This window comes from Melospiza melodia, chromosome 5 (assembly GCF_035770615.1).
Source record: "Melospiza melodia melodia isolate bMelMel2 chromosome 5, bMelMel2.pri, whole genome shotgun sequence".
Lineage (NCBI taxonomy): Eukaryota > Metazoa > Chordata > Aves > Passeriformes > Passerellidae > Melospiza > Melospiza melodia.
In genome coordinates this window covers 78,357,716-78,375,294 of record NC_086198.1, presented here as the reverse complement: position 1 = coordinate 78,375,294, position 17,579 = coordinate 78,357,716, and the positions used below count along the sequence as shown (strand labels likewise).

The following is a 17,579-nucleotide window of genomic DNA, read 5'->3' as shown; positions in this document are numbered from 1 at the left end:
CTTTCGATGGTGGACTGAAAGTGAACAGTTTGACAGGTTTGATGCAGGTCTGATTGAGAGAATAGTTTTCCACATGACCAGTTTCATTACCAGACACATTAAAAACAGTCTGGAGTTACTGGCCCTAGAGAAACAAAATCACAATTAATTACCTAATGTATTTGTTTTGGTTATGAGGAATGTCCTTCCCTCTTGCAAAATGGCTTTTTTTAAAAATTCATATAATGAAAGGAGAGTGATGCAGGGCTTGGCTTTACGAGTATGTTTTTGTTGGAGGAGCCTTCAGACCTGTTGAAGTGATCATAATAACACAACATTGTGTCATCAGACCTTCTTTCCATCCTTGTCCTTTTCCTTTTGGTTTTGTACTACTTATAAATAATGGGATAAAATACCTAATTTTGATTTAGAGATGTAATTGTGTGTGTGTGTGTATACACATACCTATACAGATATGTGTGTTTGTGTAGATATATAGGACTCAATTTATCTTTTGGATTGCTCAGATTAAAGGAAAGAGATTATCTTCAGTCATCTTTAATTTTTTAGTAAATTCCATTTATTTTCATTACTTTGATGCAATGGAAGTTGTTTTTCAGAATAGTTTGTTGCAGTTCGTTTTTTTTATCTCAAATTAAAATGGTGCCCCTTGCTAAAGACACCTTCTTGTGAAATGGCATTTAAAACAGATCTTCTTCAAAAGCCTAGAGAAAATAGAATAATCTGTATATTTATCCAGATTTTAAACTGCTGCTGTAATATGGAGCAGGAGATAGTTCCTTTTAGAGAGATGCCTAAAAATTAATGTCACTTTTTCTATTCTCTCACTGTCTAAAGGGGCTCAACAGAAACCACAGCTGTTCAACCCTGATTTTTCTCTTCTGCTCGTTGTTTTTCTTTGCTGCCCACTGTAATAATCTGGCTTTAAGCACAGACTTTGACAGCCATGATCTGCTGTCATGCTGCTCAAGCTGTCAAGCAGCTTCTGGCACTGTAGGAAATGGAGCTTAGAGCCTGCAGCTCCCTTATCTGAAGTGTCTGCTTGGTGCTTGGGAAAGGATGTCCCCATGTGCCTAGGCAGTCTGCAGGTGAGCACAGCTCCAGCACAAAGGGTATGGCTCTTGAGGAATGTTTAAACCATAAAATCTGCTGCAAAGCTACCAGTCCCTGATTTTTCCCTTTGAGTTGACAAAGTCTAATTTAAATTAATCTAGTTAAGAACCCCTTATCTTTATTAAGTCTTAAGCCTCTCAGTCTCAGCCAGGGTGATAATTTAATAAGATGCTTTTTGTTTCTCTAGATTCCAGTCAGAGTGAGTGAATTATTGCCTCTTGTGGAGTTTGTCTAATTCATCAGTTCCCAGTCCAAACTTTATACTCTGTCTCCTCCAGTGCTGCCTGCTAAACTTAACCAGTCTCTGTCTTGTGCTTCTATTGATGTCTGTTTATGTTCTTACTCCTTCCCCCTAGGTCCTGGCCTCCTGGCTCTTCAGTCTGCTCCTTTCCATTCCCTGTTTCCTGGACTTTTCTCCCTGTCCCTGATTGGCTATGAGTGCCATCTGATGCTATCACACTTCAGTGCTCAGGGAGATGTGATCATGATTGCAGCCCAGCTTAATGTATGTGAAGACACCTGGGATCACAAATGAACATCCACTGGGCCCTTTTATTGCTTGAATTCTTAAAATAGATTTTCTGTGGCTTTAGTAATGTTTTTTCAACATTGTCTGTTAATCTTAGAAATGGATGCTTAAATATTATGTTAGTTTGAAGATCCTGATAAGGCAGTTATATAAAACTGTTACAGAGAACAAAGAGTTGGTAAATTTAGGTTATAATCACAAAATTAAGGAAGGATGGGATTGGTGATGATGATTTTTTGTTCTGGAACAGCTTTGCCCTGCTGAAACTCTGCTCTGATGCCCATGTGTGTATGACACAAAAGAATTCCATCCCAAAATTTTTTCTTCTTGTCCCATTTAGGAAACTGCCAGGCAGAAATGTCTACGCCCAGATGCACAATGAAAAAGAGCAGGAGATGACAAGCCCTGTTAATCACAGTGAGGACACCCAGAACATCATCCAGGGTGAGGAGTTTATTGATGATGATCTGGACTCTCAAACACTAGGTAACGCAAGAGGTAACTTCGTTTTTAGCTTATACATTTTCATAAGTAGTTGATTTTAAATTGATGTTTGTTTTCATTTTAATTCTTTTTCATTTTCTGTTCAGTCTCAAAAAGATGCAAATGGTAACATCAGTAACAAGGGATTATCTCAATCACCTTTTGGCTTGCTTGAGATACAGGCTAATGTATGAATGATGTGCTATATAGAGCATGAGTGCAAACATAGTAGTTTAACATCAGGAGACAGACAGTTTTAGAGATAAATTAGACAGTTTAGAGATAAATTATATTTGGGATATAATCTGCAACAGTTGAATTCACTCAGTAATCCTCTGAATTAGTGGAAAATTGAGTTCAGGCCAGAAGGATTTGTAGAGTCAATGCTTCTGTGATTTCAGATGGATTGTATGGAGATCCATTGCTTTATTTGCCTTCATACTCCAATGGCATTTAAAGTTTTTGTTATTAGGTGTTATTAGAAACACTAAATTTATTCATATATTAAAAGTATCATAAGTCTTCCTTAATTTAGCTGTTGATTTTCTAGTATTCATTAGGTGGTTATAAAGAACCCATGAGGGAAACTTTCTGTGAGTATCTCAGTGCAAATGATTTCAGTGTCAGGTGGAAGTGCATATCCTGGCACCCTGTGGTTAGTTTTAATGCAACATGGAGTTCTGATCTATAATACATTGTCTTCAGACTGCTTTCAGGTCACAGTCTGAAAACTGTAGGACAATGTAAACAACACCCAGTTCCATTTCTGGAAATTTGTTAAAATAAATCAGATGATCCAAAGCTTTTGGGATTTGTAGCAGTAGATTGATGGTGAAAGGCAATTGTAATGTCTTTGTGAACCCCAAGGAAGAAGCTGCACCCGAGGTAGCCTGGGCAAGACAGAACCTGGTCTGACGAGAGATTTTTTTTATTTTGGGTTTCACCTTTTCTGTTTTTTGTCGATGTCTTTATTTTCATTTGCAGAACTGTGTGTGCTTCTAGGTTCTTGGAGGTGTTAGCTTTGAACACAAGGGAAGAATCCAGCCTCTTGCTTTGCTTTGTGTATTTCTATTTCTTCTCTGACAACCTTGTGTATGAGTATCACTGCTTTCATTCTAATTTTGCAAGACGACCTTTGCTGCTCCCCTGACTTTACCGGAGTTAGTTCCAAAAACAAACCTGGGAAAACAAAGTCTAAGTTAAATTTGTTTGGTCATCTCGTCTCCAGGGTCTTTAGAGGAGAAGCTGAATGCTAACAAGGTCCTTGCAGACATGCCCATTAAAGTGGAGCATTCAAACACCTCTAGTACAAAAGCATAACTTCTTTTAATGGTAGAAAATCCCTTGTGGCTTATTTAAAGAACACAGCTTGGGATGCTCTAATAAAGAAATGCTACCCTGATTTGTAACACTTTTAGAATTAATCTCTGCTTGCCCTGCACTTGTTACTCAGAGGAAACAAAAATCTTCCATCTGAGCAGAGCATTATTTTTGGGTTGAAGAGTACAAGATATGATGTTTTGATGACATAAGAATGAGAATGTGATTTTGAGGTGATTTGTGCTTCAGCCAGGTTGTCTGCAGCAGCAGACTTTCCAGGAGAGTGTAAAAAGCTCATTTTTGTGGATCATAATCATTTGTATTTGTCAGCTACTGTACAGCCTTTAGACAGAAGATGTTATTTAATACATAAAACTACACTCCTGCTCTCTCTACTGTTTTGTTATTTGCAATACTTTCCACTAGCTCCGGTATTGCTCAGTACTGCCAAGAAAATATTCCCATTAATGATACTCTATTTTATCTGGTTTAGACTATGAAACATGTTATAATCCCTGCTTTACATTAAATTCTGGTTTACTACATTATTTGCAGAAGGTTCCTATGCTATGGAGATCCCTCCTAGTTCTGGTGAGCTTTCTCCCTCCCTCTTGGGAGATGTCCATGCGCAGCAGGGAGTTACAGGCCTGGGTTTCTGTTTGTTCTCTCTCTTCTCATAACTTTTGAATTTCCACAGTACAGTATTTCCAGACTCACCCATCCACTTTTTTTGTTTTCTATATATTTTATGTTGCCTACTTTATCGCAACCCCCACCTTGGGACTCCTCAACACCATTACCTTGCAGTGACTCCTTCTGGGAGAAGTGGCAACTTGAACAGCTACAGAGTTCCCTTATTGCTGATGCCGGTCAGTGTCCAGTCCCAGGTCAGTGGCATGTCGAATGGACGCCTCAGGTTCCATTCTCCTCCCTCACCTGCACCCCTCGAGACAACTACACCTTTATAAGCCACAAAGAGAACCAACTTATGCTGTCACTGGGATAGAAACCCTAGGAATTCACCACAAATCCACCACCATGAGCAAAAGCTTTGTGCAAAAGTGTGCTGTAGGTACATGGAGCTGTTGCACCAACCTTCACCTGACCTGTTGTTTGATAAAGACACTCTCTTATGCAATTTACTTGTCTCTGCGATAAAAGGGGGATTTATTGTGGAGTACCTGAAATGCACTAATGTTGGCCTTTTGTTTCTGTATTCCCCTAGGCAATCACTCAGGCGTGGTTTTGAGCATCAACTCCAGAGAGATGCACAGTTACCTGGTTAGCTGATATTTGCAGCTGAACACAAAACCCGAAAGACTCTTCACTCTACCGTTTTATTTTTCCCTGGTGACGTCCCAAAATTGCAAACATGGCTGTAAATGCTGATGGAGAGGAGATTTCTTATCAGTCCTGTGGAAAAAGCATCCATCCTCAGTTACCAAGGGCGAAGGATAACATGTCTTGTGCTCACTCGATGGCCTGGGAACTCATTTTGGGAACTCATTTCGACTGAAACTCAAACTATGGTAGCAAATTTGTAGCCCTAGGCACCTTCAATGCCACCTTGTTTCTTTTCTGTATATGCTCTATTTCTTTATGTTTATTTTTAAAATGATTGACTGTAACTTTTTAATTATATTTTTAATTGAGGTTTTCAGTGGAAGGCTGGGAGTCTTCAGCCTGAAAAGGTGATTTTTACACAGTGACTAGACCAGAAAAGATGGTTGATCACAATGACAATTTTTTTAGTAGGCCAAGTGTTTCTGTACTGGGAAAGGACTGAGAGAGAGACAAATGCACTCCTAGTTGAGACCAGCTCTTAACTTAAACACATGTGAGACAATCTAACAAATTTAGGCTTAGGCCCTTCTGAGGATTAAAGGAAATAAAATGTTAATTAGGATTTCTTGTAACATACAGTAATACTCTTGTAAGTGTAGCAAGTCCTGAAAAGCTATCAGCAGCAGTATCTCCCCCCATCCCATCCCATGTGAAAGAAAAACACCAGCTTGATGCTATTTCCAGACCAGGTGCCTTCACTTGCAGACAGTCATTTTAGTTGCTCTTCTTTTTTTTCTCCTGAGTGAGCCCCTCTAGGATGATGGCAGCTGCCAGATGAGTTCTCCTATTCAACCCTAGGCTGGTGGCCTGTCTCTTTTTAAATTTGCAGAGAGTGTAAATACCTCTTTTAAACAGTTTTCTTTGTATGGTTATTTTTTAAAAACTTCCTATAAGGGCAGCTGTGCTGGGTGGGTCAGAGCTCTGCTCTGGGAAGGGCTGGGTAGCACTTCCATCTCCTTCCCAGGGCATCCCTGTTTGGGATTTCCCCTGGCATTTGCCCTTGCTGGTGGCAGTGGGCAAACCCCAACCTGACCTTTTCCACGGGGGTTGGTTTGACAATCCAAAGGGTCATGGGGATGATGGGCAGGGATTTAGGGTTTCCTGTTCCCTTCCCATCACCAGGGGTGTTTCTCAGTCCTACCACCACTGGCCCCTTTTTCTGCAGGGACAGCAGGGGAAGGGCTTCTGGAGGAGCTGCCTGCAGAAAGGTTTGTGAGTCAGGTCCTTGTTTCCTAATCCCAGTTTTGTCACTTAGGTCAGAGTTTCCTAGTTCTGACCTCTGCATGCCTAGGGAATGGCGATGCAGTGAATCCACACTCCTCTTGTCTTTTCTCTGTGGTTTATTTTAGCCAGGTAAGAAAACAAGTGTGGTGCTGTGTGGTGAGTTTAAATGTCTGGCATCCTGTGTGTCACAGCTGCCTGGGATTAGGATGCTTCTCTCAGAAACTATATAATCTCTTCACTTTTTGCCTTTGATAGAGAATAAATAACTCTGTACTCACTGAATGTCATACTGATGCTAGTGACAAGCTCGCACACCACCTTGTTTGAGAAGGATACAGATAGTGCATCATCCAGAAATGCAAACAGAAAATAATGAAGGCTAGTCAAATAGAAAAGAACTGTCTTAAAAAAAAATCAGTGTATGCATTAGAATCATTCTTCCATGTAGCTGTGAATATAGAGCATATTATCATCAAATGCAGCGGATTGGGAGGTAGTAACTCAGTGTAGTACTGTAGGCTCCCATGAACCCCCATAGGATGTATGAGTAAAGCACAAGAAAATCTAGATTATAAATTTACTGTAAGGAGCTAGGTGGAGAAGTTAGAGTAAAGATTCTGAAAAGCACTTGCAAACCGCTCAGGAAAACAATTACAGAAATTGTTCTAAGATTTCTGCCTATTTAGTTGTATAGTGCCATGTAAACTTATTAACAGAGAAGCAATGCCCTGGCTGACTGTTGTGTGCCAGACTGTGGAAATCCAAGGTCTTAAATGTATCTGAGTCTGGGTTTCTTGAAGAGAGGTGCATATACAAAACATGCTATAAATTGGAAACTCTTGGGATCGTTGCACCAGGGGCTTTCTCTCCTCACCAGCTCTTCTTGCTTTTTCTAGTAGAAATGAGCTGGAGCAGAGAATAAAATAACATTGTGACCATCTTACTTGTTCCTGTGAAATAAATCTGAAATAGATTTTTTGTATAGGGCAGGTGAGTGACAAACCAGCTTCATAGACAAGGAATGGGATGGAAGCTCCTGCTTGGGGTTGTTCTCACATGGTGAGTCTGACTGGCAAAGGACTCTGTTGGAACTAGGTCACACAACTAATTTATGCTTTAACAGCTACTTTGATACATTCAATTCAGGGTGATTTGTGTCTCTGATCACAGGAGTCTTTTGGAACTTAGAATATTTAACTGCTTGGTTCTCTAATTAACACTTAGCACAGTCTAGTACCTGTAATAATTTTTTCCAGTGCTTATTAATTTGATTCATACAGCACTCCTGTGAGGTTGGTTTGTCATGTCTTAAAAACAGTTTTCTAAAGACATGTTGGTGTTGCCATAACTGTATTAATAATACCCATCAGATAATAAAGGAAGCCTTTGATTTCCTTGAAAGAATAATTTTTAAATGAATTATTTTAAAACTGAGAAAGTATTATTACCATTTTCTCATTCATGGTGTCTTGGTTTATCTGTGAATAAAAATACTCACTAGTGCTAGTTCTAAAATCTCTAGATACATATAAAGAATAAATATCTTTTTTTTTCTTTATATGTATCTAAAATCCTGACACATGAATATTCAGAAACACAGAGGTGCTTCTGTGCACAAGTGCTAGTCACACATGTGTGCATGCACACATGCAGTATTTGTACATATATTAGTTATCTTTTTTAGTGGGGAAGGGTGATGTGGTGGCTAAGAAACAGAAGATGACTGTCAGATACCTGGATTCTGTACCCAGACTTTGAGCAATTTACTTGCCTTGTATGTGCTCTGGTTTCCCCACCTGTAAAATGGGACTGATAGTAATTACCTACCTCACAGGGGTATTGTGAGGCTAAATTCATAACTGTTTGTTCAGGATCATCAGAGCAAAAGAATTTTGTTACTATAAATTATTAATGGTTTCACTTTCTTTGTTTCACTTGTAATTATCATTGTTCTTAAAAGTTCTCTCTTGAAACCAGCTGCAATTATGTATAAATGTAAAAAATGCATAATTCAAAAAAGATGCATCACTGGTAAATAAGAAAAAAAAGTAATTTTATTTAAACACTGCTATTGGAACATACTGTTATGTGGTAGCACTGCAACATTGCCTGTGAATTTGCTGTTGCACACTAGTATTGTGAACTCACTTCTCTGCATTGTTACTTGCTCAAAAACCTTATAAAAATGGGTACAGTGATATTTATCAGCACTGATATTGAGCTATAATGAATCTAAACAAACTGGCAAAGTGCTGGCCTCATTGGCGTCTTTTGGCCTTTTTAAAATCTGATGTATTTGCAATTTCAGTAACACTCTGTACTTTTCAGAGTGCTCCAAGCAGTATGATCCGAAGCATTCTAACAGAACCATCAAGATTTACAGCTGTTGTCTTTGCTTTCGCTTTTGACATTAAATGTTTTATATGCCATTGGAACAGCCCATCCATATAAAATACTCAGAAATGCTCAGAGGACATTTAGGGAAAATGCACACAGTGTTAATTAATTTTTCAATACTATAAGCAATATAAACCAGTGTATATTTTTATACTCTGTTGAAGAGGGTGGTGGAAATGGCTGTGAAGAAACAGACGGCCTGAGGCGAGATGTTTTTGTTATCCACAATTCACATCCAATTTCTTGGAACTCTTTTATGATGTTCTCATTGAATGAAATCCTTCTTGATGCATTTTCTTCTTTCAATGACTGGTGTAATGAGGAGTGAGCTGTTTATTCATATAACGTAGATGATTTGTTAGCTAACTGTCCTGTAGAGAAAGACAAATCATTGCTTTGCCGTTAGTAGTTCCTAGTGCAAAGCAGGTTTCATCTGACATGATTATCATGGTTAGCTGTGTTTTCAGTCCAATGAGACCTTCTCTTAGTGGGAAAACTCTACTACTGTAGGCTGTATCTTCAATAGAGATCAATAGAATGGAACTGCAGTAATTTCCATCCTCATTACACAGATACATGCTGAAAAAAATGTTGGAGAAAAAGAAAATCCTTATAAGTAATAAAATACATGCAGTAGCTTTTTGATGATGAACCAGAGGTTCTGATAAGTTTTGAATTTCTAGTGTTATTTCAAGTCAATGTTTCTAAGTAGATATAATCAATGACAATTTCAGTCATAGATTTTTTTCTATGTTTCCTATTAAAAAAGTTTTGTAATTTTTTCATTAATGAGACTTCAGGGGAAAAGAGAGACTAAACATTTTATTTCATTGTACAGTTCCTTCCAGTTGGAGTTATTGTAGTTGTTTTATTGTATATTGATTGATACCACTATATTGTTTCCATATTCATTTTTATTTCAGCATTTTAGATGAAAGTAAGTGCCCATTTCTCTCAAAATATTGGATTTCCACCAGGACAAAATTTATAAGCATTTACCCTTATAAATCTTGATTTTTGAGATATAAAATTTTGTTTTGTCTTTTAAGTCCATCCAAAAAGCTTCCTCCTGGCTCATTTTCTCTGTTTTAGTCCCAGTTGCACACTGCTTCTACAACTTTCTTCAAGAGACTGGCACATAGCCAGAACTAGTCTGAGAAAGCCTAAAACTTTCATTAGAATGGCATTTAATTGACTATAAGTGAGGTATGCTCAGACAATCATCTTAATGTTAAGTTTGTATTTTCATGTTCTCTATTTCCTTTCAGCTTCTTAGCATTTGCCCTCTCAGTGCCATTTAACTGCATTTTTATTCCTGTAATGTTTTTGACTTATTTTTAGACTATAATCATCAAAGTGACAAATAAGTCAGACCCCTGGTTAGCTTTTGCAATTAATAGCCTAACCCTGCAGTCTTTGGGAAATGTCAAGCTGTGGTCTCTCAGATTTGTATTCTTCTGTGCCAAGCCAGCCCTTGTCCCCAGCTGATGATAGATAGCCTAGAACAGCCCATTTCCCAAATCTGGATGGGAATGTCTTGCAGAAAAAGTTGCTATTTGTTCCTTCTTTTCAAGTGTATTGCAGAAGCAGAGAGGGTTATTGGGATAAGAAGAGCCTGATATGGTACTTCAGGCTGCTCTGGAGGGTAAAGAATGCATCCTCTTGGAATATTTTTCCATTGAAATTGATATGTACAGCAAGTCAGTTTCATGATTTTTAATATGAGATCTCATTTCTGTAAGTCTTCAGTCCCAGCTTTTTTCCTCCTGTTAAATGGAGTAGCAAATTACTTAAACTATGAATTGTGGAGCCATGTATGACTTCCATTCTTTTCATCCCTTTTTTTTTTAATATGTGAAGCTTATCAGTATTACTGTTTCCAGCTAGTGTATATGCTGGTAGCTGTGATGATCTTCTGTAAGGCAGTTTCTAACATAAGAAATACTGGGAGGGTTAGAAATATGTACTCTGAAATACAACAATATAGCTGTGTGAAAAAATCCTTATCAAAGAGCTATTATGGTTGGCATTAAATACTTTTTAGTAGTATCTCTAAAAATACATACTCTTAATTGCAAACTCTTTGCCTCTCTTCCTTCCAGATTGATTTTCTTTTAGAAGAACATTTACTAGCCCTGACAGAGAGTGCATTCTTTCCCTTACACAAGTAATTTTGCTTAATATTTTTTCTTTGCAACACTTGCATTTCACACAAACTTCATCCGTTTTGATCAGCCTTGATTTCTGAGTTTCTGTAGAATTTGCATCTTTACTCTGGTTACTTGCAATACAGTGGACATAAAGCCCTGTTAAGCAGCAATAATACAAGCAGCAGTACCTGGCACTGCTTAAATAATATGCCTTTTTGGCACATATTTTTAATGGTATAATGAGTATATTAATCACCAGGAAGGCCAGGCATTCCAAATAACTTTCTTAACATGTCTTAATGTTTCTATGTTATTTGTTGCTAATTTTAGCCAGCTTTTGATACTTATATTTAGTTCTTTCTGACAGTGTCTGCTCTTGCAGATCAAAGCAAATGAATTGTCTTATTCGCTTTTTAGAAAAAGTATTAATTCACACTGCCTATTGATTAAAAGAGTTTAAAAATGAAATCTTTCTGAAATGGTGAAAGAGGTAGTTTTAATGAGGGCAGCTCATACAGGAAAACAGCAGGCTTATATCCATGTGGTTTTTGAGATATTCTTTTTATGGATTTTGAATAGAAAGGACTGTGCAGAGGAACCGTGACCTCAAACATCAGTAACATGGTAAAACTATTCCAAAGGAGAATATTGTAATACACCACCTCTATGTTTCAGGTTCACATTAGGGCCTTTAAATGGTTAAAATTACAGAATATCTTCACAAACAAACTGCCCAGCAAGTTTCCAAATTCATTGGCTCCATTTACTTGTAAATACACTCCTGTCTTTGGGGTTAATCTTCTGATACGCTGAAGTAGCAAAGTGACTGTTCCTGAAGTTACCTGCATTGTTTAATGCTTCCAAATCTTTGCCAAGTAGCTTCTGAAACTAGGAAAAAAAAAAAAAAAAAGCTGAATTTCCACTCTTTTCTGTTTCTCCTCCTTTCCCCCCACCCCTGTTTTGTAGGCCTTTTGTTCTCTTTCATTATTGCTGCTGTTTGTGGCTCTGCCTTGCCTGGCTTCTCCAGATGACAGCTTTCTACACTTCACTTTTTCTTCCTTGCTTTTTGTTCTGCTTTATGTTTCTGTCTGTGTTTCTATTTGGATATGCACCCTACTGTGTCCCAGCTGATAGCAAGAATTACAATCTTCCCCCTCCCTGCCTCTCTTCTAAGCTCTGCTGTATTGTCTGAGTCGATGAGGTTCCCTGTGCTTTGTGTCACTGCAGTCCATCCTTCCTGCTTCTTTCCCACTTCAGTATCTTTTAATCCTTTTAACTTTAATTTTGGCTCCCATTTCCGCTGAACCTTTCTGGAATTCTTATCTTTTCCTTCTCAAGAACTTCTCTCAGATGTTCATCCCAGAGAGCACATGCTTCTAGTTTGAGATGTGGATGGGTATTATGCTCCCTGAAAGAATAAAACCCAGCATTTCCTCTCTCACGAGTGTATATGTTGGTTTTGCTGTTGGTCTGTAGTAATATTATGTATTTAACTGGCAAAGATGGTTATCTGTTATCTCCCAGATATCTTCCTCTGCCTCCTTTTGGGTTACAGGCTGAGACATGGTGTTCCCATGAATTTCCTGGAGCGCAGCAAGGGCTGGCTTGCTTTGCCAACCTCGCAGTCTGGCAGGTACAGAATTGCAGCAGGGGTAGAGCACCTTGCCAGACCACTGGGCTGCATTTGTATTTCAGTATGGGAAATGCTGAGACCCATGCTGAGACACAGCCTTTCGAGAAATTGTTACAACCCAAAGATGAACAGTAGGTGGAGTAAAGAGAATTCTTTGTTAATAGAGGGTCAGGAGCAATTTGACTTGACAGGTTTATGGAATGGGTCTGTATGAAACCTTTACTAGAGGGTGGGGAAAATGGCTTGGATTCAAGTTCCATAAAATACAAATTTAAGCAAAGTCACCAGATATATTTGGCAGAATCATCATGCTGGAGGAGCTTGGAGAATGTAATGGGAGTAAGATCATTGAAAAGCCCAGTGGTATCTTGGAAGAGTACAGCCTGTCTTAGGGAGTGTAAGTGAGAGAGATGCGGAGGGAAGGGAGCACAGGACTAAAGAGGACAAGGAAAAGCAGGGAGAAAGTCAGTGTTACCAGTGTATGGTTTTACACATTGTTGATTTTGTTTTGGTTAAGTCTTGACACTTTGATTTATGATGGCAACTATTTTATTTTGTTAGTTGCATTCAGAGACTTTAAACCATGAGTCTAAATTGATGCAGCACGAGGAACATGCAAAATTATCACCCTCTCTGCCTATAATTTAAGACAGATCTGACTTGCAGCAACATCCCACCTGAGATGCATGGAAAAGATGTTGCTTTAGGAGTCAAGATGCCTCTGAGTGCTCCAGATGATTGGGGGTCATTTGCTAATGGTGTTCCTCCCTAGCACAGCACTGAGCTAGGAGACAAGGGAAAAGAATTATTTTGTAGAGTCTGTCTCTTGCATTTATACTGTTGAAATGTAATTTGCTAGAATGCCTGTATGAGCTGTAATTTTATAATGTTTAAAGAAGATGAATGGAGCTGGTGTAGTATTCCTGAGGGTAAACGCCAATGACTGGAGTTTACTGAACATGTGACAAGAAATTTTAATTTTAGGAACAGAGAGTTCCTCCATTTCATATACACACCAGGCCTTTGAGTACAGATCCTTTTTTTTCATTTGTCACTGACAGGCTGTGATTTATTTCCTCATGGGTGTAAAGTCATGGGTTGTGCTTGCTGCAGTGCAGAAGGCTCTGGAGGGAAAGCATAATCAAATGGAGAAGTATACTTGAATTATCCTCTCTTGATCCCAGTCTGAGTTGTTTTTCTCTGATTGTCATTCTGTCAAAAAACTGGGTTGATGTTAAAAGGTGATTAACTAATTTTCATCCTCTTCCATGTGGCTGAGGAAAAATAAATACAAGAAGTTTACAGAGGAATAGCAGATTGGAAGAGGGTGGGGAAATGGATCATCTGGCAGAGTGCTTTAGGAAACTTCCACTTTTTTTTGTTTTACCTACCAGTTGTTTTAACAAATATGTACAGCATCTGTGATTTATCTTTCCATTAAACTTTGGTAAGTTTCTTTGCAGAAGGTGGTTTTAAAGAATACCACCCTAGTGCATTGCAAGTGTGGGTTTAGGAGGCATCAGGAATTGCCCTTCCTCACCTAAATGAAATTAACTTGGTGTATATATGAAGCAGCACTAGCAATATTGCTTCATCCTAGATTGGAGGAATATTTTGAGAGGTGAGAGTTGGAATAGGAGAATTTTCCTTTTTAAGAGCAAAGGATGGAAGCTAGCTTATTTACAGTGCATCTGTGGCTGTTCCAGCACAGGTCTCTTAATCCAGGTACAGACAGACAAATATAGATTTTGCTGGCATTACCCATGAAAACAAAAGAGGAATAAATGGTAATTAAACCAAGCCAAAATAATATTTCGGGGCTAATTAGTGCTGCAGCTCTTGGTAAGTATATGAAAGGCTAGAAAATAAAAACTAGACTTGATATGTGTCTTGTGAAGATTCACAGAGCATATGTTGCTACCCTGTGGTTAATGTGGAACATTGTTTATTCAGCATTGCAGGGCCAAATTCTACCCTCATTTAAGGCCATGCAGTTCAACAGACATTATCAGTTTAGCTTTATGTTACAGAATAATTTCATCCACAGTGGATTTGGAAAGCAACTGCAGGACTAAAGTCAGTCTTCTCAATGCACCTGTTACTCACAGGTTACTCATTGATTTTCACCATAATTTTTATTCCCATTGCTAGCATGAGAGTTCTTTGGATAGATGTAAGCTAATTACAACCAAGGTAGAACTGAATTTTTTTAACTGCTTATGACTGCTGGGTCAGCAAATGCTTAATTTTTGACCAGGGGGTTATTCCACTCCATGTGAAGGTTCTTAGCAGTCATCAGTATGCTCTAACCCCTACCTTTAACATACATGGCTACACAGCCCTCTCCTTCTGCCTTTGCACATTCTATATTTGTGAAAACAGAGAACATGCCTTCTCCTAATTTTGTTTCAGGTGACCTTGACTTTAAGCAGGTTTCTTTGTATACAGTAACAGGGCTCAAGTGAAGAATGAAATAAATCCATAATTGGTGCATTGTCAAAAATGTGGAAAAGTGTTATTTGTATATTTTTGTAAATATGTAACATTTAATGGCAGTTTTGTAGTGACGTGCTGTTTTTGAGAAAAGGAGACAAATATATGTTTGAATATGCTTGACGTAACACTTAACTGTGATCCAACTGCACAAGTAATAGCTTAATCAAAAACCCTTGTGCAATATGTAGTGCACACACATAACCAAGTATCTGTTAGCAATCCACAAGCAAATTTTTGGCAAATTTTAACAATGGTGATGAACTGTGCAGTACAGATTATCACGGTCTCTTTCAGCTTCCAAACATGTAGCAGGCAAACTACTGTATACGTACCTGTGTACTCCACTGCATCCAAAGGTATGCATTTGTCCTGAGAACCTGCACTCCAGGTTTTTCTTTAATAAAATTTGGTTCTAAACTATTGATTGCTTTGTTTTTCTTTCGAAGCTTCTCATGGGGTTTGTGGAGGGGAAATGGTTTAACCAGTCCCCAGAGTTTGTGTGTCGGTATTTAGCAGCAAACGACTCAGCTCTGCAACACTGAGCTCAAAGGCTGCAGCAAACCTTCATTCTCCTCCTCTTTAGCCACTCCACTTCATCCTCTATCATTGCAGCTCGACTCCATTCCTAGGAAAAGAGGGAAAAGTCCTTTTGCCTTTTCCTGGGAGGTGTCTGCAGTGTAGCTGGTGGAGGGTGACATCCTGTGGTGAGACAGAAGCCATGCAGGGCTGTTCTGTAACATCAGAGGCTGAGTATGTCTGTCCTGCTAAAGAATTCCGTAGGGCTCAGCCTTCATCTCCCTGTAAGAGAGCGCCATCGACAGAACAGAGGTATGTGTGTTGCGCCCTGCCCGTGCCTTTATTCCAATCTCTTCTTTCCATTAATTGCCCTTCCTTGATCCCACTGTTTTCCTAAGGAGTTGCCTGTGCTGTAGAAGCTGCATTCTCTTTGCAAAATTCAGGGGACTGCAAGTCAAATTTAGCCCTTAAACTAGATGTAGCCATGTGTAAGGATCAGGCCTTAACTCAAAATAAAACTAAGCTACAAACTATATTCAATCATTTACAAAGCCAGGAAAACCAAAATTCTCAGAATTATGCCCACTGGACATGCCCAGCTGCTACATATCATATTTACTTCACTCTGCTACAGTCTTTGGAAATTAAATGCAGAATTATGTAGTATATTTTTATGAAGTCTTGCCCTTAATGTCCTAAAGATTTTCTCCTACTGATCCTGGCAAGTGTTCTCTGTCTTTGCAAAGGTCACTGAATTGCTAAAGTCAGAAGATGCCTTCCATCCCTACAGCCTGGGCATTCCTTCCTGCTTCAAACTTTAGAGTTGAGCTGCTTTTGGTGCAGCTGATATTTTCAGCCTGGAATAGAGTTTATGGTTTGCTGAGAGCTGCTTGCTGCTCTGTAGCTTGGTGCCTTCCCAAGGAAAGTCTGAGACTGGTAGAATAAATACTTGATGTTCTTTGCACTGCCTGCTGCCCACAGCAGGGAAAACCAGAGGTGCTCTAATTGTTGTGGATGTGAAGTCTTATTAAACCTCATACTGGGATAAAACAGCAACATGGATTATCATCTACTGATTTTTTAATTAGCCATACAAATTTTATAGACTGCAATGAAGTTTTAATAGGACCACAAATGGATTATTTATTCACAGGGTGGATATATTTTGAGGATCCAAAGATGGATAACTAAAAAGAAAAATAGTTCAGATGAGATGAAACTGAATTTTCCCAGTCTGCCCTAGCTGAGCACTTTCCCAGGGTGCCTGCTGGAGGAGCCCTGTGGTGTGGGCAGTCTGACCCTTCCCTGTGGCACACCATGCTCAACGTGAGGCTGGATGCAGGAATGGAGCTTGTGCAGCCCAGCTGGGAAACACTGCAATTTGTCATTTTAGGTTCTCTAATCCTATACTGTGGCTAGCTGAGACTTTAACGGCAATTTATCTCTACAAAAGCAAACTGTTGAATCTCAAATAACATCTCATTTTCCAAATTGAGTGCTCTGATATAAATACAAGCAAAACTCACAGAAATTATAAAGTCACTTCTAATGATGTTGCAATAGTTCTTTCCAAGGAAAGCTCCTGATTTGGAAGGTCAGGAGTGAGAACAGACACAGCCAAGCTGTTCCCATAAATGAGATACCAAATAAAATTTGCTAATATCTAACCTGAAGGGCTACTGTACTTCAGAAACTGATTTCTGTGGAAAGAAAAGAATAATTGCTTCACTTCTGTTTCCCTTGCTATCGTCATCAAAGTCATATTAATTGCTATATTATTTTGAAGCTTAACTGATTTCAACATCACCATAAATCATGTCTCTAATAAAACTTTTGAGGCATAAACAACAGGCAATATTTTTTCCTGTTTTCCATTAAGACACTGATTTCTTTTCGTTTTTTTTTTTTTTTTTTTTGTGATTTATGCCTTGAAATACATAAATTTATGCCTTGAAAGACATTTTGCTGTATGTGATTTATGCCTTGAAAGAAGTTTTGCTTTCTTATGGATCCAGCTGCTGTGGAGAAAATGTATGTACTCTGTTACAGTACATTTGAAACATTTCTTTTTGAAAACTTCATGGTTTTCAAAAGCTGAAGCAAAATAGTGCAAATGCTGCACGGTGTATTTTGAAAGTGACAAAAGGATCCATTCCTGCCATTACAGTATCATAGCAAAAGTTGATTTAAAACAAAAATAGAGAATCAGTGATACATGCCAAAACCAGACTAAAGAAGTAAAAATTCTAAGGAATAACTCAGTGAGGGCAATTAACAGTCTATTTAAAAATTAGTAATTAAACCAGAAATTAAGCTTATGTTCAGCTCAGGACCATGTAACTGCAACTCTACTGGTTCTGCAAAATCTAATAGG

The 17,579-nt window shown here is 38.5% G+C and overlaps 1 protein-coding gene across 6 annotated transcripts in view; it reads left to right on the top strand.

Annotated features, from left to right (window-relative positions):
• Nucleotides 1-15,109, top strand: part of SORCS2 (sortilin related VPS10 domain containing receptor 2) — a 536,381-nt gene extending 521,272 nt beyond the window's left edge. For 2 of the 6 annotated variants that reach the window (XM_063157567.1, XM_063157568.1), the window contains 3 exons: nucleotides 1,983-2,140; nucleotides 4,253-4,332; nucleotides 4,671-15,109. In XM_063157567.1, the coding sequence (XP_063013637.1) occupies nucleotides 1,983-2,140; nucleotides 4,253-4,332; nucleotides 4,671-4,694 (262 nt within the window). In that variant the 3' untranslated portion in view covers nucleotides 4,695-15,109. The remainder of the gene's footprint in view (nucleotides 1-1,982; nucleotides 2,141-4,252; nucleotides 4,333-4,670) is intronic. The other 4 variants (XM_063157566.1, XM_063157563.1, XM_063157565.1 and 1 more) reach the window with 4 other exon arrangements.
• The last annotated feature ends 2,470 nt before the right edge of the window (nucleotides 15,110-17,579 follow it).